Here is a 25,355-nt window from a genome sequence, read left to right as displayed (position 1 = left end):
GCAAAGAACATGGACTTTTAAGCTGCACAGTCCCTTGCATTTGAAACCTATCTTTGCTGATGATGTGTCTTGGGACAAACCACCTCACCTCTCTGAACCTTGGTTTTGTAGACTTGTAAAGAATATCTTCCTCATGGAGTAGTGAGAATTCAATGGGAGAATACATGTGAAAGTGCCCAGCACACACTAGGAGCTCAAAACCTGCTTCTTCCTTCTGTACAAGAGGGCCCGTAACTTAGCTAACATTCATTGTTGACTCAGTGTGTGTTAGATGCTGTTCTAAGAACTTTTTGCACATTATCTTATTTTCCTTACCATACCTTACAAGGTTGGTATTAGCAATGTCTCCATTTTACAGACAAGGAAACTGAGGCTCGGGGAGGCTAAGTGTCTTGCCTGAGTACACAGCTGGTAAACTATGGAGCCAGGATTAGACAGGACTACATAGTGTCCTCCAGAAGAGCTGAGCTCGTGTGTGTGTGTGTGTGTGTGTGTGTGTGTGTGTGTGTTTAATGCTATGAAAACATTTTTTAAGTTTATTTATTTATTTTTAGAGAAGGGAGGGGGAGAGAGAGAGAGAAAGAGAGGGAGAAAGAGAATCCCAAGCAGGCTCCACACTACCAGCATGAAGCCTGATATGGGGCTTGAACCCACGAACCGTGAGATCTCAACCTGAACCGAAATCAAGAGTTGGATGCTCAACTGACTGAACCACACAGGCGCCCCTTGCTCTTGTGTTTTGATGCAGAATCTTTTACAAAAGTGTTTCCTATCCCATAGAAACGGCTCAGTGAAGAAAGGCTTCATGGAGGAGGTGATATGTAAGCCAAGACCTGAAAGATGAACAAGGTTTTTCCCAGGCAGGCAACAAGGGGGAGACGGCTGTCAGAAGGAAGAGCAGGTTGTTGAATGGGATTGAACTTGGAGATAGGAGGGTGTGGAGAGAGCTGAGCCAGCCGAGGCCAGCAGAGACAGCTCAAGAAGGGTTTTAAACAACGAACAAAGACCTTGGACTTTGCCCTACAGCTTGTGGGGAGCTGTAAGAGTTTTAAACCTAGGAATGACAAGGTAGGATTTGCATGAAGGAAAAGTTCCTCTGGCAACTGGTTCCAAAGGGGAGAGACTAGAGCAGGGAGCTCACCGGGAGTGCATTGCAGGGGTTCCGGCATAAAACCTGAGGCTTGGGCTAGGGATGGAGAGGAGAGGGTGCACCGGAGATCGAGCTGAAGAAAATGCACGTACCACATGGGCAATGAGTTTGGGTTGTGTTCATAACTTTACCCCAGTGGTTCGAACAGTGCCTGGCACTCAGGAGGCACTTCATGGATATGTGTTGAAATGAAGAACAGAGCTTGGTGCCTGGCTGTGAGTCTGGAGAGAGAGAGGAGTCAAGGATGACTTTGCTCTTTTAGGCTTACATATCTGTCTATCAGTCCCTTTACCTGCTCTGCCTTCTGGGGACCACACCTGGGATAGCCAGCAGGGACACTGCACTGAATCAAGTTCCCTGAGTAGTCATCATGACGTGGACTCCCTCAGGGAGGGACCTGGGTAAGAAGGGAACTCTCACTGGTGAAGCCTTGGGTGCCTACCAGCCCAACCCTTGCCTTTTACAGATAAAGGGACTGGAGTCCAGGATGAGGGTTGAGGTGAAAGGTGAGAGGAACTAGGTTTTCTCCACCTGGTCCCTGGTGGATAACGTGCAGCACAAAAGGCCAGGGAGTAGAAGTGCCTTGGTCAAGAGACCACAATTAGAGAAAAGAATTAGAGAACCCTAACTGAGCACCTACTATGTGCCAGACATTTTTCTAGACATCTGGACCATGCACACCAACCATATTCTCCTGTCCCTTGAGCAATACTAAAGAGTAGACATGCTGTTTATAGATGAATAAATTGACATAGGGAAGGTAAGTAACTTACCCAAGGTCATTTCTCAATTGAATTGATGGGACGGGGTTTGGAACCCCAGGCTCTAACCCATGCCCCCGGGGTCCAGAGATTTCAGTTCAGATCCCAGCTCTTCCACTTCCTAGTTGTGAATGTGAACAGTGTATTTTATTTCTTTAGGTCTTGGCTTTGTCATTTGTACAATGATATGAACCTGCCTTACCTACTACTCCAAGAGATTTATGAGGATTAGATGAGGCCTAATATGGATTAACACTAAGCAAATACTGAAAAGAACTTAAAAGCTATTTCTGCCGGTGCCATACTGGGGCCTGGAACCCAAGTTTCTTCATTTATGATGTCCCTGCAAATCCAATTAGGTTCGGTCAGGTTCATGCAGTTTTACAAGAAGAGCAGGCAAGATAGCATAGGAGACCAAAAGCATTCGGGGCCCAGACAGAAGTGGGTTTGAGTGAGAGGCAGAAGCACTCAAGAATTTCCAGGAAGAGGTGGCAATCTGTTAAAGGGGAACCAGAGGTCTTGTCTTGAGAGGACCTGTCTTGAAGGCATATCTCATAGCAAACACACTACTTTTACCTAGAGTGTGTTTTTACTAGGAGTAGCTTACAAGTTGCTGACGGAGATTATGGGTAATTAAAGCACCCAACCCACTCCCTAGTACTGACAGCTATTTGAGTTCCCACTGTGCCTCTCACTCTGCGACCTAAGACTTACGGTCTCTGAGCACAGCTTCTATGGGATAATAGTTCCTCACTTCCTACACTTAGTTGTGAGGATTAAGAAGTAATACACATATGAAGCACACACCTTAGCACATAGTTACCACGGGGAGTAGCGCGGGTCTAGCTTGGAAGGGCACTTTTTTCTTTTTCCACATTTATTATTGCATTTGAATCCCAGATGCACCCAGTGCTCCGGGAAACAGGCTTGGAGACTCTCCGGAAAGGCTGAGCGATTTGCTCACCGGCCTACAGTCGTGCAGAGGTGGAACTGGCTCTTCAAGCCCGTGGCTCAGCATTCCCTCCTTTTCCCTGCCACAGGTTTCGACCCGGCGACCCCGGATCCTGAATTCCTGTGGCTGTCTGTATACAGGTGCACCCGGCTGGAGCCCGATCCGCCCACGCCGCTCGGTTGGAACTCTGCCCCGGGCCCCCGGCCGCCATGCGCCGGAATTGGCGGAGGCAGGTATCCGTCTCGAAAGGGGCGGTGGAGATTGGAGGAAGTGCGGCTGCGGGGGCGGTCTCATTACTTTCGGGGGGGGGGTGGGGCTATGGAGAGTATCGGCCTTCGATTGGTGGAGGTGGCACGCGGGGGCGGGCCCTTCTGGGGGCGGAGCGGGCAGCGCGGGCGGGGCGGCGCGAGCGGCGTGATGAAGAGCTTGAAGAAACTGGCTGGGAAATGTCCGCCGCCTCCGGCTCTCGGGAGTGCGACTCTGCAGGTCTTTGGCGGGCTGTGGGAACCTGGGTTGGGCCTCTGGGTCGGGGGCGGCGGCGGGCCCGGCCCGCGGGTGGGCAGGGTGTGCGGTTTGGTCGGTGGACGCGCGGGGCAATGACCAAGGTCCTGGCCCTTCGGGGGCGGGAACGCTGGGGCTGAAGTTCCGAGGGGATGTTATTCTTAGCCGGCGTGGTGAGGGCAGGCGGACCGCTGTGTGGTACCCCGGAATCTGGAGGCTGAGGTTGTAGTAGAGCGCCGTTCCCGACTCGCTGTGTGCCCTGGAGCCAGTCGCTGCCTCTCTCTGAGCCTCAGTTTCTCCATCCTGACCTTCCGAGGTTGGCCTGTGTTGGGGGTGCGCTCGCCATGACCGAGCCTTCCTTTGGGCGAGGAATGGTGTGTGTATTGGGCTGCCTGGCTCTCTTGTCAGTCTTTGGCCCGTGTGATGGGGCTGTGCACAGATCCAGGGTCCAAGAGAGCCCTGTTCACCGTGGGACTGGAGGCCAGGATGAGGTTACAGGTGAAAGGGACTAGATTTTTTCCACCCAGCCCTTAGTGGGTAGTGTTGTGCAGCACAAAAAGCCAATTGTTGAACAGGAGGTTGTCTTTTGGAAAGCAAGAGGCCCAGGGCTGAAGTTTGCGTCAGTCTGGTGCTTTGGGAGGACCTGCAGACCTGTATTTTCTGAACAGCCCCTTGATTTTCTGCACGGGCTCCCTTGGTATGTTTTTCCCCTGGGTGCGCCCATGCGGCTCCAGTTACGTGAGAGCTTTGGCATGACCACTGGTACCCATTCGTGCCTCCTTTCTCAACCATCTGCGAGAGATGAAGAGTCTGTCAAGTGGCTGTGTAAGTGTGGGCCAGCACTCCGCTTGCTCTTATAAGGCTTGGAAACTATGAGGGGCTGGGGCGTCGGGGGTGGGGTGCGGATAGCACGTTGCACAAAGTTTGTAAAACGAGAGGAAATTGGGTGAGCGAAAGACTTCCTCAGTGCTTATGCTTTTCCTTCATTGCAGCTGCCACAAGAGGCGTTTGAAGCGCCTGATGGTGCTGATAGTTTGCATCTTTCTGGGGCTTATCTCAGCTCACTTGAAGGACTTGATCTTGAGACAGCTGTTGCTTCAGTTCCCATGACATCCCGGGCTGTGGTGCTGGGACAGGTGAGAGCTTACCATTAAGAACAGGCCCAGTGGCAGCAGAAAGAGGCGGGTTGTGTTTTCTCAGCCAGCATGCCAGGGCCAGGTTGCTGGAGTGCTTCATTCCCTACGTGGAGAGAAAGGTCTTCTGTGAGAAGTCAGGACAGCTCTGAAGCCAGTTATCTGCCCCTGGGTGATAAACGCGCAGGGATCTCACAATCTTTCTTTTGCTTTCAAAAAACAAAACCGAGTCACATGCTGGTGAGGAATTGTCGTCAAGGTTTTGGTTTTATTTTTAGTCTAAAATGATTTGGCCCCATCATAATAACCTACGGTAAGTGGGGTTACACTAAAGTGCTAAGTTTTAATTTAAGTTTAATTTATAGATTACTCATTTATAAATTAAGTTCATTTAAATTCAATTTAAGTTAATTAAAATTGCCAAATGAATCATGTTAAAACTGGGAAGAGATGGTACCCAGCCCCCAGTTCTGCCTCTCATCTCTGCTTCCAAAGTTGCTCTGGCCTCAGAGGAGAGTCACATCTTCTACAACAGGTAGGAGAAACTTTTGGGGCCTCCTCTGACGTACTGGATAGTCCAGGCGCCCAGGGAAACAGGTAGTGGATTTGGTTCTTTCTATACGCGTATGATCAAAATACCCACTTCTGGATAGCCTGAGGAACCAACCTGAGGCGAAAGGCTGCTTAAAAATGCTGTTTGTGATGTACTTTAGGAGAAACAAGGCTCCCTCAAGGAGCTGACAGTCCATACATTGAGGTAAGAGAGTGTAGGGTTAACCCAGCAGGGCAGTCAGTGGTCCTTATAGGGTGAGCCAAAGGGATAAGAGTACCTCAAAGGCGTAGGTAATTTGGCGGCCAGGGGAATCTGGTCTTCACATCTCGCCTTTGTTTTGGTAGAGAAAGGAAAGAGCTCACTTTGATGCTTCTCTCCCAAATGTCCATTCTTTGATTTGTCTCTGCCGAATTTGGGGGTGTCAGGCCAAGTTTGGTAGAGATTGGGCAAAGACCTGGAGCTGTGTTCTGGAAGATTCTGAGACATGTGCTAGAAAGGGAAAGAACTACTCAGAAGTCCCATCGGGTGCTCTTCTGGGCTAATTTAACAAAGCGGTAATAACACTCAAATGTTGGTCTTTTGAAGTGGTTTTCTTATTCCATGGCTGATTCAAAGTGAGGCAGCTTTGTAATAACTCACATTTAGAATGAGATGCGCCATGAGTATTTTTGCCCCTGGACCCAGAAAACAGCATTAGAATCTGTCTGGCCTGAGAAAGGAAATGAATGCTATTTATATCTCAGGGCAGCATAAAGGGTAACCTAGATTACCAGGGTAGAAGCCAGAGAGAATGTGGGAAAAATAGCCCCTGGGTTGGTCCGTCTCTCTCTCTCTCTCTCTCTCTCTCTCTCTCTCTCTCTCTCTCTCTCTCTCTCTCTCTTTCTCTCTTTCAAGAAGTAAAATCTGTGTGACCAACCTATCCTTTTAGCAGCGAAGAGGAATTCTCCTAGATATTTATCCTGCAGGTAGGAACGTTGCCCATTCTCTCTGCCTTTGTGGGCCCCTAAGCTCTGAAGGCCCCTAAGCAAATGAGTTTGGATCACTTTGTTTAAACAAAAGAGAACTGTGCTCCTTTTTTCTTCCTCCTTTTGTTGTTCCCTTCTCCATTTTCCCTGTTTGTCCCATTTAGCCTCCTGTTTGTTTCTAGAACAGGAGAATCCCCAGACGACTTTTCCTTCCCTCAGAAAACAGTTTGTGTTGGAATTCTACAGGGGGAGTCTTGAGCAAGCCAGGTGACCCACAAGCATTCATTTAGAAGTGGAGCTTTGCACAGAAAAATCCTCAGGGACTGAAGGTTCAGGAAGAGAGGCATCAATATTTATTAGAGGGAAGACAGGGTTGGAACATAGAAGCCAGCTGACTTGCATGATTTCTTTGCTGCTTAAAATATACTGTAACAAATTTGTAGGCTTTACCACCCCTCATGCATATGCAAACTGAAACTAGCAAAAATGAATGGTGAGGATTTGAAAAAAGTGTGTGTCTAATTTTTACTTATTTATTTTTTTATGTTCCTTCTTGCACCTTGGTACAATATTAGACATGTCTCTTGACTTTCCTCTCTTCCATCTATGCAATGAGAATGAATGTTTGCCTCCAAGAAGGTCACCTCTAAGTTATTTAGAGATGCTTTTGTTTGGGAAACACACTCAGAAATTGCAAATGCCCACTTTCCAGAGCTTAGAGACTGGCTGCCCTCTTCAGGGCCTATCCTAGGCCAGATTCTTCCAGATAACTAGTCATTATCTTCTTACTGCTCTCTCTCCCTCCAATTTCTTTTCCGTGAATGCAGTCTCTTAAAATCTCTGTCATCCTGGACTCTTCCCTCTCCTCTTCTAATAACCACGTTATTTTTTAATCCCCATAGTTCACGTAAGTATCGTCTTACTTGAATGAACCCAGTGGTCTCCTTCCAAGTCTTCCTAACCTTAAGGCTGCTTCTCCCTCGGGATCTCCCTAGCCTCTAACTTTTATCATGCCCTATTTTGTATGTGAACTTGAATGTTGTGCCACTCTCTGTTGCCCACAGGATAAAGTTCAGATTCTTTTGCATGACAGTTCAAGTCCTGCACAGCCTGGCTTCAGCCCCCTCTTATCTTATCTAGTCTTATCTGCCCCAACTCCCCTTCATTTCCTCTTCCTTCGAACTTGACTACTTGTAATTTCTGGATAAAACCCTGTGCGTTTTCATCTTTGTTGACTGCTCATTCAGCTACATTTTTACAAGCTTGAACTTGCTGTTGTTAGCATTTTGCATCCTCTCTCCTCCCCACATGCCAGCCTGAGTGCCTTGCACATCACCAGGTGCTCAAAAAATGTCTGTAGTCTTTGAGCTATAGAGACCCGCGCAGTTCATCGCCTCAAGTGCTTAGTCACTTGAAAAGCTCCTGCCCCCTTCCTCTTTGAGTGTGCTCTGAACTTCTCTCCCCTCTCTTCCTGGTTTGCTCTTACCCACTTCTCTTTTCAGCTTTATCACCAGACCACAGACCAGAAGGTCCAGTGGAGGGAGAGCCTGGAGGGAAAGAGTCAAGTAATCTGTCCAATAACTTGTCACGACTACAGTCTGTTGCTGTGAACTGGGTGCACTGGAGTCTTCCTCCTTGAAAGCTAAACCGGTCACATTTAGTCCTTGCCAACCTAAGTTGGATTTGCACAGGGTGCAGGTAGAGTTTGAGTCCAGGGCTTATGGATCCGCAGGGCACAGGATGTGTTTTTAGAGATGTCTAAAGAAACAGAGAGAAAACTAAGAAGCATGGTTATTTGACTTTTAAGAAAGTAACAACTATCTGGGGTGCTGGCCAGGCTGACCGTTGTTTGTAATGCCGGGTGCCCTGTGTTCTGGACTTCTCTTCAGAGTTTCCCCGCACTGTGGACTATACGTAGCTCCCGGCTCTCCCTTTTTTAAAAAATAGACTGCATGTCCACTGTGGGGCTTGAACTCACTGCCCCGGGATCAAGAGTCACAAGCTCTACCAACTGAGCCAGCCAGGCACCCCTGGTTCCCCCTCATCATAGAGTAAAATCCAAACTCTACATGGGGTTCAAAACCTTACACTTTGGCCATTTATTACTAGTATGTATTTATTCCTAAAAAATCTTTTTTTTTTGAACATTTTTTTTAATGCTTATTTTTGAGAGAGAGAGAGAGACCGAGAGAGAGGGAGGCACAGAATCTGAAGCAGGCTCCAGGCTCCAAGCTGTCAGCCCAGAGCCTGACACGGGGCTCAAACTCATGAACCCTGAACAAATTTTTAAAATAAAAATTTGTTTATTAAAATGTATTGCTATCGAGGCGCCTGAGTGGTTCAGTCAGTTAAGCGTCCGACTTCGGCTCAGGTCACGATCTCATGGTTCATGAGTTTGAGCCCCGTGTCGGGCTCTGGGCTGACAGCTTGGAGCCTGGAGCCTGCTTCAGATTCTGTGTCTCCCTCTGTCTGTCCCTCCGCTGCTTGCACTCTGTCTCTCGCATTGTCTCAAAAATAAATAAACATTAAAAAAAATTAAAGGGGCGCCTGGGTGGCGCAGTCGGTTGAGCGTCCGACTTCAGCCAGGTCACGATCTCGCAGTCCGTGAGTTCGAGCCCCGCGTCGGGCTCTGAGCTGGGCTGATGGCTCAGAGCCTGGAGCCTGCTTCCGATTCTGTGTCTCCCTCTCTCTCTGCCCCTCCCCCGTTCATGCTCTGTCTCTCTCTGTCTCAAAAATAAATAAACATTAAAAAAAAAAAATTTAAAAAAAAAAAAAAATTAAAAAAAAAAGTATTGCTATCAAACTATTATTATTATTAGCAGTTACCATTTATTAAGCACTTACTGTGGGTCTGTGGGGCTCACACTATGCCACAAAAGTTCTGTAAGAGGATGTCCATTTCTCAGATGGAGAGGTAGAGGCTCAGATAGGGTAGGTAACATGCCTGTGATCACTCACTGGTCAGTGACAGAGTTGAGAACAGAACTCAAATTGTCTGTTTGAATCTAATGCTTGAGCCCTAATCCCTGTACTCTACTTCCGTGTCCCCTAATCCTTCTCAAACAAAACTTTTTCTTTGTACTTGTTTATACTACTTATTACTACTATTTTCTGAGGATGCCATAATGCTGTCTTTGTACTGAAATTATTTCTTCTGCCAGAAATACTTTCTGAACCTCATGTTTTTCTGATAGTTGATATCTTGCTATTGTTTATTGGTTGAGAACCCAAACTCTTGGGGCGCCTGGGTGGCTCAGTCAGATGAGCGTCTGACTTCAGCTCAGGTCATGATCTCATGGTTTGTGAGTTCGAGCCCCATGTCAGGCTCTGTGCTGACAGCTTGAAGCCTGGAGCCTGCTTCGGATTCTGTGTCTCATTCTCTCTCCGTCCTTCCTCCACTTGTGTTCTGTCTCTCTCTGTCTCTCAAAAATAAATACATGTAAAAAAAAAATTTAAAAAGAAAGAAAAAAGAACACAAACTCTTGACCCAGATTCCTTGGGTTTGAATCCTGGTTGTGCCATTTACTATCTGTGTGTTTTGGGGCAAATTAGTTAACTTCTGGTCTGCAAAGTGCAGATAATAATAGCACTTACTTCATCCGATGGAACAGTTTTGAAGATTAAACATATGTAAAGTGTTTAAAACCATGCCTGGCATGTAGTAAGCCTTAAGAATTTGCTATTAATATTATTCATGATAATACTACTATCATTGTCATTAACACAGCCTGATTTGGATTCTGGGTAGTTGGATCTGTTTATCTGGATCTGTTTATCTTCCTGTGAATTGAAGTACCTCTTGCTGGTATGTGTCTCCCTGTTTCAGACTGAGAGAGCCCTTGGCATGGCCCCCTCTGTGTCACTGGTAAGCGTTGAACCAACTCACTCACTCCTGCCAATTTGAAACATCAGGGATTTTGCTCGCATGGTTTTGCAGGTTCTTCTGGTGTGCTGGATTTGGAATGCAAAGGCCAGTGACTGACTGAGAAGATAGGAAGGGACATCTCCTCCTAGACCTGTCTAGTAGATACTCAGCAAGGGCAGGACATGATCTACACCCAGCAATGGCAACCACACACCCGCACACCCTGTGGACACCATGGTGGTACTTTTGCTTTGTTATCTAAGCAGACTCAACCCTTCTACTCATTTGCTACTTACCTCTATGAGTTGATAGTTTCCTTGAAGATCCTGTGCTCGTGCTTGCAAAGGGGGTGACTGTGGAGTCAAGCAGATCTGGGTTTTAACGTCTAATGTGATTAGAAGGTAACTTGATAAATGGTAGTGTTCATTATCAGAGCAGTGGGGGGTTAAGAGTGGCAGAGCTGGGGGGCGCCTGGGTGGCTCAGTCGGTTAAGTGGCCGACTTCGGCCCAGGTCATGATCTCGCGGTCCGTGAGTTCGAGCCCCGCGTCGGGCTCTGTGCTGACAGCTCAGAGCCTGGAGCCTGTTTCAGATTCTGTGTCTCCCTCTCTCTGACCCTCCCCCGTTCATGCTTTGTCTCTCTCTGTCTCAAAAATAAATAAACGCTAAAAAAAAAAAAAAAAAAAAAAAAAAAAAGAGTGGCAGAGCTGGGGGAAAAAGTGGTAGAGGGGAAAGAACTAACAGTTCCTGCCCATCTGCTGTGCACCAGGCATTGTGCTAGGCTCTTGACCCATGTAGATTTCGTTTGGTTATTCTTTTGGGTTCTAAGTTTGGTGGTATTATCCACATTTTACAAATGAGGACACAGATGCAGTAATTTGCTTGAGGTTTCATATGAGGTCGTGGACAGAGCCAGTAAAAGAGCCAGATCTGTTTCATTCCAAAGCCTAACGCTTATTTCCAAAAACACTAATTTCTCTTAAAAGTGCCACACCAGTTATATGGACAAGAAAGGCCTTCAGAAGTCGGAGGGATGACTACCTCGGATAGTGTGGTGATGGTAGTGGGGCATCAGGAAGAAGAGGAAGGAGCTCGTAGGAGTGGAGGCTGGGCTTTGCAGGAGAGGTGGCCAGCAAGTAGGAGGGGCTTCCCTTGGAGCCAGGGGTGAGGGTGGCACGCAGGGCGAACCTGTCTATTTAGATCTGGCTGCTTTTAGGTGACTGAGGAGAGCCAGTTTGCAAAGGGCCTCATCTGCCAGTTCAACCAGTCTGTATCTTAACCTCCAGGCATCGGTGCAGTGCTGAAAGCTTAAGAGCAGGGAGACCTAACTAAAATCAGAGTTCAGTCTGGCCACATCCAGAGACCAAGTTGGGTAGTGAGAAGTGGGAAGCTCCTGTAGTGGGAGGCTCTTGCGGTGATAAGAGAGACTCTTGCAGTGACAAGTGAGGAGAGGATGGCCTGAAGAAAGGCATCCTTGGGAACAAAGACATTGGTGACTGACCAGCTCTTGGGGCCCTGGGACGAGAGGTGTGGGTGGATGGCAGGGTTGCAGACTAGGCTGGCGGGGACAGGGCTGGTACAGATGACAAAGGGGGAGCTCAGGGAGAGGGCCCTAGGTCAAACCGCACCTTCACCTGGGCCCCCGCCGTGCACAGAACTTCCTTGTGGAAATGCAGACAGTAGGCGGTGGCAGGATTTAGTTCTGGCAGAGCTGGACAGCTCCATTTGGAGCGAACTGTGGTGGCCGATGATTCTTGAAGAGAAGGAGTGTGACCTAGGTCTGCATCTGTCCACTGTGGTAGCCGCATGTGGCTATTAACATTTAACTTAGGTGAATAAAATACAAAATCCAGTTTCCCGTTCACTCTAGAAACATTTCAGGTGTCTCAATGTGGCCAGGGGCAGCAAAGCTGTAGAACCTTTCAGTCATCACAGAAAGTTCTCTTGGACAGCACTGGTCTGGATATGGGAGCATCTGCAAATAACTAGGGGACCTGCAGGGGGAAACAGAGCAACAGGAGGAGACAGAAGGAGCCACTGAATTAAGAAATAGTGTTCCTGGGAGAAAAAAAGAAAGAATGCTGCTGCTTTCGTACAGGTCTCCAAAGAAGTAGGGTACTTGTATTTGGGTCTGGATTTTTTTTTTTTTCCTTGTGTCACGTCCTGTTTTGGAAAAAGCCCCAACCCTAGGTCAGTGATAGGCCTGGCTACAAGATGTTGGCATCAAGACCTTGCCTCTTGTCTTTGTTTTGTAGCTCTGGGCCTTCAACAGGTCCGGTTTGGCTTTTAGAGCACCTTTTGGCCTTGAAGTGAGGGAGAGCCTCCAGTTAGCCACAGGGAGAGAAGACAGCAGTCACGTACAGCAAATACACTGTTGTCTCTGATCGGCGGAAGAGGCCAAAGCTAGAGAAATTGGGTAACTTGCCCAAGGTCAAACGACTAATGAGTGGCAGGGTTAAAATTGGAACCTGGGTCTTTGATTTCAAAACCCATGATAAATGTGCCTACAATAAAATACACATTGTAGCTGCTTTTGGAAGTGCCTATAAGCAAAAAGCAAAAGAGGTCCTACCGTTGAGAAATGATTTCTGTTGACATTGTGGTTTCTACCCTTCCAGGATACGTATGTGTACATATGTGTCTGTAAAATTTATCGATATATTCATAAGCTTGTGTTATAGATGGACATAGACACACACTCTAGTCCTTTTTGATGTGTGTAGACAACAGCAGGCCATGCTCTTAACTACCGTCTTCAATCCCTTATTAGCAGTTCTGAAGTCCTAAAAGCTCCAAAGACTAAAAAAAAAATTGTATAAGTTTGGCCCAAGCCCACTTTGGCAGCAAGACTCGCTTGAACTGACATGAGACTATTTATAGGCTTTATTTATCCCCCCACACTTTACTACTCCTACGTCGCACTGTGGAAATATCAAAGTGTTTGATTCCTCAGTGTTGCCTCAGACTCTGCTGGGGGGTGTTGTATTATATACAGCATAGGTCACATATTAGCTTTTTAAGATCCCCCAAATTCTGAATTCCAAAGTACGCTTGGCCCCAAGTGTACAAGTGTTCGAGATCAGAATCGTGGATCCGTGTTAGGCACTACTGCTGCTTGAGCTAAGGAAGGAGCCTCCAGGGGCAGTGTTGTCTGTGTAGCCAGGCATGGGAGAAGGGTTTTGGTCCTGTAAACTATACAGTGCAATGCACAGGATTTGCAAGAAAAGCAAAACACTTCAGCAGTTCTATACATCCAGACCAAGCTGTTACCATGGTTGACCTACTTACTAGGTAGCCTCTTACAGGGAAATGGTTTCAATTGTAGGTGTGAAAGGTGGTCATCAAGTAAGCACCCAGAAATGACAGTGAGCTTGATCTCTGCCCTGTGGCTCTTTGTTCACTGTGTGTTTACTCACTGCCTAATATGTTCCATAAATTGTGGTAAGCCCAGGTCCACAGAGGAAAAAACATCAGCCCCTGCTCCCAAGGAGCTTGTGGTCTAGCTAAAGAAGTAAGACAAAAAGAGGTGAACACAGTGGCGGTTCTATTATGATAAATGCCTTGATTGAGGCAAGCACTAGCTGTATGAAAATACAAGGAGAGGACCAGTAGAAGACCTTTTGAAGGGGGTGAACACTGAGCAGAGTCTGAAAGGATGATGTCTACCACACGAAGGTGGGATTGAGGACTGGTTAGGATCAGGGGTGGGGTGAGGAGACAGCATCTAAAGAGAAATCGTGGGGCACCTGCATGGCTCAGTCAGTTAAGTGTTCGACTTCGGCTCAGGTCACGATCTCAGGGTTGGTGAATTCGAGCCCCACATCAGGCTCTGTGCTGACAGCTCAGAGCCTGGAGCCTGCTTCAGATTCTGTGTGTGTGTCTCTCTCTACCCCTCCCCTTCTTGTGCTCTGTTTCTCTCTCTCTTCAGAAATAAATAAACATTAAAAATAATAAAAATAATAATAAAGAGAGAAATCGTTTTGGTGTGACTGGATGGGGGCGGTGGGAGATGGGGCTGGAAAGGGGGTCTGGGTGAATTACAAAGGTCCTTGTGTGTAATACTCATAGGTTTGGGGTTGATTCGATAGTTGATAGAAATTATTGTGGGAGGGGCGCCTTAGTGGCTCAGTTGGTTGAGCATGAGACTCTTGATTTTAGCTCAGATCATGATCTCACAGTTCGTGGGTTTGAGCCCCAAGTAACTGCTTGGGATTCTCTCTCTCCCTCTCTCTCTCTTCTTTCCGGCTCACGCATGCACACTCTCTCTGTCCAAATAAATAAACTTTAAAAAGAAAAAGAAGTTATTAGGGGATTTAAGGCACAGCAATGACCTCAGATTTATGTTTTCTTCTAGATGGTGGCAGAATGGACTGGAGGGGGGGTTGTGATGGAGGCAGGGAAATCATTGAATGTGCTTTCCAGAAATTGTAAGGGCCTAATCTCGGGCATGACAGTAGGGATAGGGAAGAGGGTCAGGTATAAAAATATTTAGGAGAGAGGATTTATAGGACTTAGTGAATGAACATGGGAAGAAAGGAAAAACCCAGATGTCATCTGTTAGATTGGGTGACAAAGGATTGGAGGTCTGAGGTTGGAAAAAGGGCAGAGTAGGAGTAGGGAAGCAGAAGAGGAGGAAGAAACAGGAAGCTGTGGTTGAGAAGGAGCCAGGGGGCTGGGTGATGGTAAATTTGGTTAAGAGCTGCTGATAGCCAGCCGCCGTGCTAGATCCAGGGGAGAAGAGATCCCGAGAAGACTGTTCTGTGGCTGGAAATCCCCCAGGTCACGCCTTAAACTTTCCACTCGTAGAGTGAAGAATGAAGATGTTCTGGTCGTCGCTGGGCTGGTTCCTGCGGCAGACATGGTGATGTAGGCCTGCAGGGCGATTTTCCAGTACACTGCCCACTCATGGACAGAAGCTGAATCCATAGGGACGAACCACCTGTCCCCAGGAGATGTTCTTCCAGTCTGGCCCTTCCTAGGAACTTACGAAGCCTTTACTAGGAAGCCCCAAAACAAGATCCTGAGTCCTTAGCACTGACATGCAGAAGCAGAGCTCTAACCCATATTCCTTAATTTGCCTTTGCTCATTGTAAAGTATAAAGATATTTATACTGAAGTGCCTGCTTTATAAGTGAAGAAACTAAGACCCAAAGAGAAGAGGGAACTTGTCACACAAGAAGATAATGGTACAGCTAGGCTTCAGCTTAAGTTTCCGGATACTTGCATGCATTTAACACATCGAGTACCCACTCTGCTGCAGGTGCTGTTCCAGGTCCCCAGGAAATCGCATAAAGACAAAGCCCCTGCCTTGCAGAGCTTACGTTTTAGTGGGGATAGCCTCCGATAAACTGATGAATACTCACAAGATATAATGTCAAATGGTATTGGTACTAAAGGGAAAAATTTCACAAGATTGTGGTTCCCAGACTGTGTGCTGAGGTATCTGGGGCTCTGTGGTGAATTCACAGGGACACTGTGGGACTTGTAAAAGTTCGAAAGTCAGCACATAGATACTTGAGGTCTGTTCTAGCTCCAGGTAGTTTACAGTTTCAACATTAGATGGTGCCGCATTCCTTCTGAGGACATTGTATCAAAAGGAAGGTGATGGGGCGCCTGGGTGGCTCAGTTGGTTAAGCGTCTGACTTCGGCTCAGGTCACGATCTCGCGGTCCGTGAGTTCGAGCCCCGAGTCAGGCTCTGGGCTGATGGCTCAGAGCCTGGAGCCTGCTTCCAATTCTGTGTCTGCCTCTCTCTCTGCCCCTCCCCCGTTCATGCTCTGTGTCTCTCTGTCCCAAAAATAAAATAAAACGTTAAAAAAAATTTTTTTTTAAAAAAAAAAGGAAGGTGAAGCTGGGTTTTTGGTGGTTGCTGTCATCAAAAGCAAGTAGGGGCCTGGGGGGCTCAGGTGGTTAAGTGACCGACTCTCGATTTCGGCTCAGGTCACGATCTTATGAGTTCAAGCCCCACACCAGGCTCTGGGCTGACAGCACAGAGCCTGCTTGGGATTCTCTCTCTTCCTTTCTCTCTGTGCGTGTGCCCTCTCTCAAAATTAGTAAACTAAAAAACAAAAAATACAGGGGCCAGTTGACCAACCAACTTCAGTTCGGGTCATGATTTCATGGTTCATGAGTGAGTTGGGCTCTGCACTGTCAGTGCAGAGTCTGCTTGGGATTCTCTCTCTGCCCCTCCCCTATTCTCTCTCTCTCTCTCTCTCTCTCTCTCTCTCTCTTAAAATAAATAAACTTAAAAAAAATTACCATGCAAAAATCAGTGTGGCATGTTGTACGTGGTGTCCAATCGGATTCCAAAGTTTGAGAGGTTGGTTGTACGTACCCAGTAGGCACGCACATCTCGTTAGTAGGTAATTGTGGTTATTTAAAATGAAACAAATAGTATTTTTTCCTTCTATTTATGTGTATTCGTTTTCAAACTGCTACTTAAGTTGTTAGGCCTTAAATACTTAGTAATTTATTTGGCCCTAACTACTTGAACAGCTCTATTAGGTATTTCTTTTGGCCTAGAGGCTCTTTGAAAAAAATCACTGCGACAGGAAGGGTGCCGTGAACAGAGGAAGTTTAGGAAGTTCTGGAGAAAGGGGATAGAGTGATGTGGGTGGCAGGGTGGTAGAGAGAGCGTCAGCCTCCTGATGTCTGAGCAGAGGCTGGAATGAAATGGAGTGAGTAATGTGGAGATCTGAAGGAGAAGCATTCCAGGCAGAGGGACCAGCAAGATCAAAGTCCCTGAGTTGGGAATGAGCCTGACATGTTCTAGGAACAGCAGAAAAGGAAATGGACCCAGAGCAGACCGGGTGACGTAGAGCACAGTGGATGAGGCCAGAGAGGTGTGAAGGCCAGGTTAGGTAAGGAGCTAGAGCTCTGCTGAAAGATCTAGGTTGGAGCATGGAAATTTGGGAGTGGTCAGCATGTAGGTGGTTTTTAAAACTGAGACTGAGAGGCACCTGGGTGGCTCAGTCCATTAAGTGTCTGACTTCGGCTCATGATTTCATGGCTTGTGGGTTCCCATATCAGGCTCTGCATTGTCAGTGTGGAGCCTGCTTGGGATTCTCTCTCTCTCTCTCTCTCTCTCTCTGTCTCTCTCTCTCTCTCTCTCTCTCAAAATAAATAATAAATAACCTTCAAATAAAAAATAAGACTCTGAAACTGAGATCACCTAGCTGGGAAAGAGTGTAGCTGGAGAAGCGGTCATGCCAGGACCTAGCCTGGATTCATTCCTGGGGGTGGGGGTGGGTGCATGGAGAAAAGAGGAGCCTTCAGAAAGTAAAGTGTGTGTGGGGGGGGGGGAAGGAGTGGTTTCTATCAAGTGCTGCCGAAGAGAGGTTGAAGTGAGCTTAGCTGAAAACCGGGGAACTGACCACTGGATTTGGCGACATGAATGAAGCGTATCAGTAACCTTAACACAGCAGTTTCAGGGGGAGCCGTGGAGAGTCATGCTCTACCTCCTTGAAGGTAGAGTGTTCACCTACAGTATTTGAAATTCTTCAGAGCAGATTTGTCTTTTCCTCTCCACTTATTTTTTTATTCAGTTATTTGTAGCGCTATGGACTGATGGCTGTTTCTTTTATACTTTGAATTATAATCCAGTATTGTTGCTCACACTGTTCCAGCTGTGACCATTGGAGCTCTTTCAGCTGGCTCCTGTGTTCACTTGACATACTCCCCTCATTGTGGGTGTTTTAATTTAATTTAATTTATTTTTTTAAATGTTTATTTTTTTTTGAGAGAGAGAGAGGGAGGGAAGGAGAGAGACAGAGGTTACAAAGCAGGCTCCCCACTGACAGAGAGCCGACGTGGGGCTAGAACCCATGAACTGTGAGATCATGACCTGTGCCGAAGTCAGACGCTTAACTCACTGAGCCACCCAGGTGCCCCTGTTTTGTTTTGTTTTGTTTTGTTTTGTTTTGTTTTGTTTTTTTTGAGTGCTTTCTTGTTTTCTGGCACTACAAAATGCTCCATCTTGTATATTTCCTACCCCAGACCTAAGATAACCATATCTCAAGGAGCCTTGGTTCCTTTTATTGGTGAATAAATGGTATTAGAAACCAGGATCTGGGTATTAAAGAGTGGTCCTTGCTACTTACTGGTGGGTCCTTGCTTCTAGGCCCTCTTAGCTGACGGAGCAAGGAAATGTATGTGTGCATACTTACACGTGTGTGCCTCTGTATTTCTGCATGTAACCATATGGATGTATGTTAGGTAAACATGAACTCATGCTGATATCTCCAGCTCTAATCCAGTACCACATGGATCATTCTAGTCTCTTCCCCTTCCAGGTTTATCTGGAACCTCTTTATCCCTACAATGAGATACCCAACTCCTGCAATCCATTACCCGTTTTCTTTCTTTCTTTTTTTTCTTCTTTTTTAAGTTTATTTATTTATTTTGAGAGAGAGAGAGAGAGAGAGAGAGAGAGAGAGAGAGAGAGAGAGAGAAATTCCCAAGCAGGCCCTGCAGTGTCAGCATGGCGGGGCTTAAACCCACAAACTGTGAGATCATGACCTGAGCCAAAATCAAGAGTTGGATGCTCAACCAACTAAGCCATCCAGGCACCCCTCCTCTGTCTTCTTAAGTGTTAAATTCCAGGATCCAGGTATAGTGACTTCACAATTGTTAACCCATATCCCCGTGGGAAACAGCATTTCAGCTAGAGTATAGTGCTTGCATACAGTTCATTTTGCCTTTAGTCTTAGAGGTTCCACTAATTTCCAAAGTTACTTAGGTCAGCACTTTTTTCTTCTGTCCTCTTCATTGAGGCTGTTCATACATTTGTAATATAGTTAGATACTTTGTCATTTCCTGTATTTTACTCCAGGATCCCCTGACCTCCAAAATGATTTTTTAAATTTGCATACATTAAAGTTCACTCTTTGTGCTATAGTTCTATGAGTTTTGAAGCCTATAGATAGTGTCATGTATCCATCATCACAGTTTCTTACAGAATAGTTTCACTGACCCAAAAAGTCCCCTGTGCTTCCCTCACTTAATCCTTATGCACCCACTGAACACTTGGCGACCACTGATCTATTTACCATCTCTAGAGTTTTGCCTTAACTGTGATGTGATATAAGTGGAATCCTACAGTGTGTAACCTTTTCAGAATGGCTTCTTTCACTTAGCAATATGTGTTTAAGATTCATTCATGTCTTTTGGTGATTTGGTGACCCCTTATTTTTTATTGCCGAATAATATTTCATTATACGAGTACCATAGTTTGTTTATCCAGTCACCTATTGAAGGACATCTTGGTTGCTTTCAGCTTTTGATGAATATGAATAAAGCTGCCGTAAACATTTATGTGCAGGTTTTTATATGGACATAAAACTTCAAATCATAAGTATCTAGGAGTGGGATTGCTGGATCATATGGTTGAGGCTACGTTTAGCTTTGTAAGAAACTACCAAGCTGCTTGCAGAGTGGCTGTACCTTTTTCCATTCCCACAACCAGTGCATGAGAGTTCCTCCTGCTCCACATCCTTGCCAGCAATTGGTAGAGTCAGCTTTTTGGTTTTCAACCATTCTAATAGGTGTCCCCGTATGCCATTCACTAAGTCAAGTACCTTGGCTGTCTAAGCTTTAGAGTTCAATGAGAGTAAAGCAAGAGAGGTAGGATACAGTGGGGGATTTGGGTCTCAGAGATAACTAGCTAACCATGGGGTCATAGAAGTCTAGAAACAACCTGTTGTAGTTTCCTTTCTTACTTTTGTTGTATGCCGAACACAATGGGAAGATGACCTGAAACATTCCAAAAGAACACTACAGACTTGAGCTTAGATGTTACGTATTTATATAAGACACATAGGGGATCCATATTCACCCAGTATTTTCTTTTGAATTGTTGAGTGATTGAACTGCTTGTGTGCTGGCTGGTATGCTGGATGATGGGGATGCAATGATGAATAAATCAGACATAGTTGTGTCCCCAGTAAGCTCACAGTCTAACCAGGGGGAGAAACAGTTATAATACACAGCAATTTAGGCTATAATGAAAGACGTACGGGGAGCTGTGGGAACACCAGTGGAAGGGCATCTGACCTTATCTAGGAGTCAGAGATGGTGACATCTTAGAAGAAGTGACCTCAGCTCCCTCTCTCTCTGCCCCTCCCCTGCTCACTCTCTGTCTCTCTCTGTCTCAATAATAAATAAACGTTAAAAAAAAAAAAAGAAAAAAGAAGAAGTGACCTTGGAGATGTGGTCCATAGCAGGGCTTGGCTAAGTACAGGTCATGGGCCCAATCCAGCTCACTGCCTGCTTTGTACAGCCTGTGAGCTAAGAATAGTTTTTATAGTTTTAAATGTCTGAAAAGAATTAGAAGAGAATAATTTTTTGTGACAGTTAAAAATTATATAATCCTCAGATTTCGATGTCTATAAATAAAGTTTTATTGGAACAAAGCCCTGCTTATGGCTCCATTTACCTTATGCCAGCAGGGTCGAATAGTTGTGATGGAGACTGTACAGCCTGCAGATCCTCGGCCATTTACACTCTGCCCTTTGCAGAAAAGTTTGCCAGTCCCTGGCCCCAGGATGGGTAGGAGTAAGCCTTGTAAAGCAGAATGAGGAAGAAGGAAGTGGGTTTCTGATGGGATCATGGTATAACTGCAGTAACTTTAATATACTTAGACTGTGGCAGTCCGGGGGGCAGGGAGCCAGAGGACTGTGGTGAAAGATGCAGGTGGACAGGTGGGCAGGAATCAGACCAGAAGAAGACTTGGCAGCCATATTGGGAGGTTTGGGTTTATCCAATGGGAAGCTTTTAAAAGATTTAAGTGATGTGATTAGCCTTCCTTTAAAAAAAAAAAAAAATCCTCTTGCCACAGTGTAGAGTTTGGGTCAGAGATGGAGGGGTGAGAAAGGAGGCCAGGAGACTATTAATCAGGTTTTTGAAGTCATTCCAGGGAGATGCTGGTAACATCGAGCTAGTAGGGTGACATTGGAATATATTGATTTGAGAGGCCTTTAGGAGGCAAAATTGAAAGGCCTTAGGAATTGATTGGAGGTACTGAAATGTAATTATTTTCATGTTTCAAATTGTGTGTGTGTGTATGTGTGTGTTTTCGACTCTGAAGTTTGTTTTTTTCTGGTTCCTGTGAATGCATGGTTGAAAATCCATGTTTAGTAATAGTCTTCAGGGCAAAATTCTTTCGTGATGTTTCATCCCTCCAGTGCTCCTGGTAACTTGTGTGTTGAAGCAGCATCTTTCCGTGGCTTCTCCATTGCTGTTTTCTGTTGACAAGAGATTTGGCTTTTTACTTATTTATTTTCTAAGTAGGCTCCACACCCAGCATGGAGCCCAGCGTGGGGCTTGAACTCATGACCCTGAGAACAACACCTGAGCTGAGATCAAGAGTCTGACACTTAACCGACTGAGCCACACAGGCATCCCACAGATTGGGCTTTTAAGGAGCCAAGAAACTGTTGGCAGATTAATTTTCCTTTTCAGGTTTATCTTGGTTTAACAACTGTGTCAAAGTATTTATTTATTGAAAGTCCTTGGTTTGCTGTTTGGTTTTGAGGCAATTTGTTAACAATGACAAGTGCTTCCCATTCTCTAGAGCACTTAGACCTTTTCCAGTGTTAGATCTCTGACCCTTGCCTCTTTCCTCCTTGAAGTTCCACTTGGAGTAAATGGAGTGATATCACTATCTTATATTTCATAATATGCTGTGTGGCTTCCAAAGTTCTTACATGTCAACTATTTGATCCCTACAGTAAACCTGTGAAAAGAGCAGGGTAGGTCAAGTCACTGACATTAAGAGAGATTGAAGCCTTGCCCAAAGTCAAGAGGTCAGTAAATAGTAGAGCTGGTGATGGAGCTTAGGTCTGCAGATTTCAAAGTTTTATTTTTTCTGTAATGCACTCTTGTCTCTAGGAAAAGGGAGTCAGACCAGTGGGATATTTATGTTTTCAGAAGTAAAGATCTCTGGATGAAATGCTTGTTTTTTCTCCCTCTCTCTGTGCTCTGGGAGCTTCACTCAGACACCAGCACAGACCTTTCCTGTGCTTTCAAGAAGTATGTGGACAACCAGTGATTCCTAGACTACAATTTGAGAAGTGGGGGGTCTGTATATTAAAGTATATGTAAGTGTGTTTTCATTCCCTCCCCCTCCCCTTAGGTGTTTTTGACTTTGATGATTCAAGGTCAGATGGGAAAGGCATGCTTGTGGACCAAAGCTCTTGGGGTCAGGATACAGCAGACAACTTGCTCACAAGGTAATGCACTCTCCCTTCATTTGTGTCTCTTAGGGCCACAATTTTCCTCATTATAGAACTGAGACCATTACTGTGCATGATGTAAGTTGTCCCAGGGTGGCTGGCTTAACCAGTGGTTAAGTGGTTAACAAGGGGTTGGACACTTCCTGAGCATTTACTGTGTGTGCCCTGCACTGTGCTTTTACCTGGATTATCTTATTTTAGCCTAAGACATAGGTTCCATTATTTTCTCTGTTTTACAACTACAGAAACAGGTGAAGAAGAGACTTTATAGAATGTTCCCAAGATCCAGACCTAGCAAGTAGCCCATCTAGAGTTTGAAAGTGGCAGTATAACCCTACCTTAGAAATGTAGAGGATTAGAAACATTTTCATTTCTCCTTCCCATTCTTTTAGGAGTTTCCGGACTCTGAAGATACTTTTTTCCGCTTTTATGTTCTCTTCTTTTTTTCTGACATGCTATTATATTTAGCCTGTACACCAGTGCCCCCTGCTGATTGTAGCCGGAATCTCATCTGGTCAAGATAGATTAAAAACTTGTTTTGGTCAGTATTTTAATTATGCACTGAAGCAGTAGCCAACAATCCCTGAACTTTATTTTTGTTTGAGTTTTATTTATTTTTTTTAAGTAATCTCTATATCCAACGTGGGGCTTGAACTCACGACTCCAAGATCAAGAGTGGTGCACTCCACTGACTGAGCTAGCCAGGCACTCCTGGAATCCCTGAATTTTAAATGATAGGTGGATCTGTCATTCTCAGCTCACTTATAATTAGTATGTACTTGATACAATACCAGATACTTGTAGCTATTTATTCAGTGTCAGAAGTTGTTGTGGGTGCTTCGTATATCTTAATTCATTAAGTAATCATCAGCAAAAATTTCTGTGCTGTTATTAGGATTACGTTAGATAAATGTATCAAATTTTAAATTTTGCTTAACTTAAAATTTTTTTTGATGTTTGTTTATTTTTGAGAGAGAGAGGGAGAGAGAGAGAGAGAGAGAGAGAGCGCGAGCAAGCGGGGGAGGGGCAGAGAGAGGAGACACAGAGTCCAAAGTAGGCTCCGGGCTCTGTGCTGACAGCTTAGAGTCTGACACGGGGCTCGAACTCACGAACTGTGAGATCATGACCTGATCTGAAGTCAGATGCTTAACCGACTGAGCCACCCAGGCGCCTCTATTTTGCTTAACTTTAAATGTTGGCATTTGAATAATTTTTAGTATGACTGTTAAAACTGCACAAATAAAAATGAAATACAGATTTTCTTGTTCTCCTCTTATTTCTGATTATTCCTGTGGAATAGAGATACAGTAGAATTGTCAAGTCAAAGGATCTGGATAGTTTTATAGTTTCTTTACATGAAGCATTAGGGTCTAGAAAGAGCACCGTCAAATCTGGGTTCTAATCCATACTCTGCGACCATCCAACTGGGTGGACCATTGATGATGCTAGGTCTCATTTTTCTTATTTGAAAAAGGAAGGGATTAGATCAGTATGTCTTCAAGGTCCCCCCCGATCTGAGATCTCTATCAGAAAATCTCTGGACCAATGTGCTATATGGTTGACAACATGTAAGTTTATTTAATTGCACATAGAAATAGTGTTGTCTTAGTAAATGCATTTAACTTTGGAAACTTCTAGCTTTATGTTCATGTATTTTGTCATGGGGGGACTCATCAGAATATGATAAATTTCTGTTTCTTTGTTTTTCTAGACAGAATAAATCCAAGTCTGACATCATTAACATGGTTCGCTCCTCCACTATCACAGTATCAGACAAGGCTCATATTTTATCAATTCAGAAGTTCGGACTGCGAGATACAATAGTGAAATCACATCTGGTGCAGAGAGAAGAGGATTATACCTATATCCAGAACTTCAGGTAGCTAACTGGGTGGACTGTTTTCAAAGCAAGGTGATCTCTCAGCTCTCTGGAATGTAAGCACTTCCCCCCAACCCCCCCGTATCCTGGATTTGGAAGCAAATCCTTCTGCGGAGTCTCTCCCATCATTTTCGAAATGATCATTTCCTTTCGCTCTTCACTAGTAGGCATTTATTCTTGTGCCTTTTCTGGCCAGGTATGGTGGTAGGTGTGGTAGAGCGGAAGTGACACAACCTGCAAATAGTTACAGCAATGTTTGAAGAGACATAGGGGCCAGAACAAGGAATGATATCCTGAAATTTGCGTATCTCTTGGTCATTCCAGGCCTTTGAGTGTATATTTATTTAGTTTTGAGAGAGTGAAAGCATGTATGCATTGAAGACAGTCCTTTCTTTGTTTATATGTTTATTTGTTTTTGAGAGAGAGAGAGCCCGTGTGCGAGGGAGGGACAGAGAGAGAGAGAGGGAGACAGAGGGTCCAAAGCAGGCTCTGCGTTGAAAGCAGAGAGCCCCGTGTAGGGCTCCAACTCACAAAGCACAAGATCATGACCTGAGCCGAAGTCAGACACTTAACTAACTGAGCCATCCGGGTGGCCCTGAAGAAAGTCCTTTAAGTTGAAGTTAGTGAATTGAAGTTAGTGTTTGGTAATCTTTTTAGACAAGATTACTGGAAGTGAAATGAGTAGGGGTTGCAGGATTCTGCTAGATCTTTTTAAATCCGTGCACTGGGACTATAAACACAAGGTAACATTGCTTCCAGGTATATGAAGAGTCACTTATTGTGAACACTGCTGTTGCTTTCCTTCTGAAAGTAACAAGATACTCCCCCCCCACTCCCCCCCAGTTCCCTAGCATACACAGGATGAAGAATCGTTTTGTGGATTATGGCTCTCTAATGTGTTTCAAAGCTAACAGGAATGTTCAGAGTAGGCCTGTCCTGTTTGAAGTCCTCATAAAAGCACCAAAGTCACCCTTTGGTGCCACAGTTGTTGGTCTAAGTTAGATGTGACATTTCTTGTCTTCGAATTCCACCCCAAAGAGACTGAAACTGGGCAAAGTCAGCATAGGATGCTTTCCCCTGTCATGTCCATAGTCCTCCCAAGTGACTCATCAGTTCTCTTTGTTGACAGGTTTTTTGTGGGAACGTACAATGTGAATGGCCAGTCCCCCAAAGAATGCCTCCGGCCCTGGTTAAGCCATGGCATTGAGGCCCCAGATGTGTACTGTGTAGGGTGAGTGCCTCTCTTCTCGGTTGCCTCTACATCTCGAGAAAGTACAGCTGGGGTTGAAGGGACAGGGACATGAATGTATAACTGCGTTTTCGCAGCAGGTGAAGGGATTGAAAAATGAGCATGTGCTTAATAACAGCTG

The 25,355-nt window shown here is 45.4% G+C and overlaps 1 protein-coding gene across 1 annotated transcript in view; it reads left to right on the top strand.

The window, feature by feature from the left end:
• The window catches only part of INPP5B (inositol polyphosphate-5-phosphatase B), a 48,441-nt gene that overhangs the window by 5,434 nt on the left and 17,652 nt on the right, over positions 1 to 25,355 (top strand). The window contains 5 exon segments of the mRNA XM_030324134.1: positions 2,952 to 3,271; positions 3,274 to 3,349; positions 22,007 to 22,103; positions 23,818 to 23,985; positions 25,115 to 25,216. Of these exon segments, the coding sequence (XP_030179994.1) occupies positions 2,952 to 3,271; positions 3,274 to 3,349; positions 22,007 to 22,103; positions 23,818 to 23,985; positions 25,115 to 25,216 (763 nt within the window).

This window comes from Lynx canadensis, chromosome C1 (genome assembly GCF_007474595.2).
Source record: "Lynx canadensis isolate LIC74 chromosome C1, mLynCan4.pri.v2, whole genome shotgun sequence".
Classification (NCBI taxonomy): Eukaryota; Metazoa; Chordata; class Mammalia; order Carnivora; family Felidae; genus Lynx; species Lynx canadensis.
This window is presented reverse-complemented; position numbering and strand designations above follow the sequence as displayed.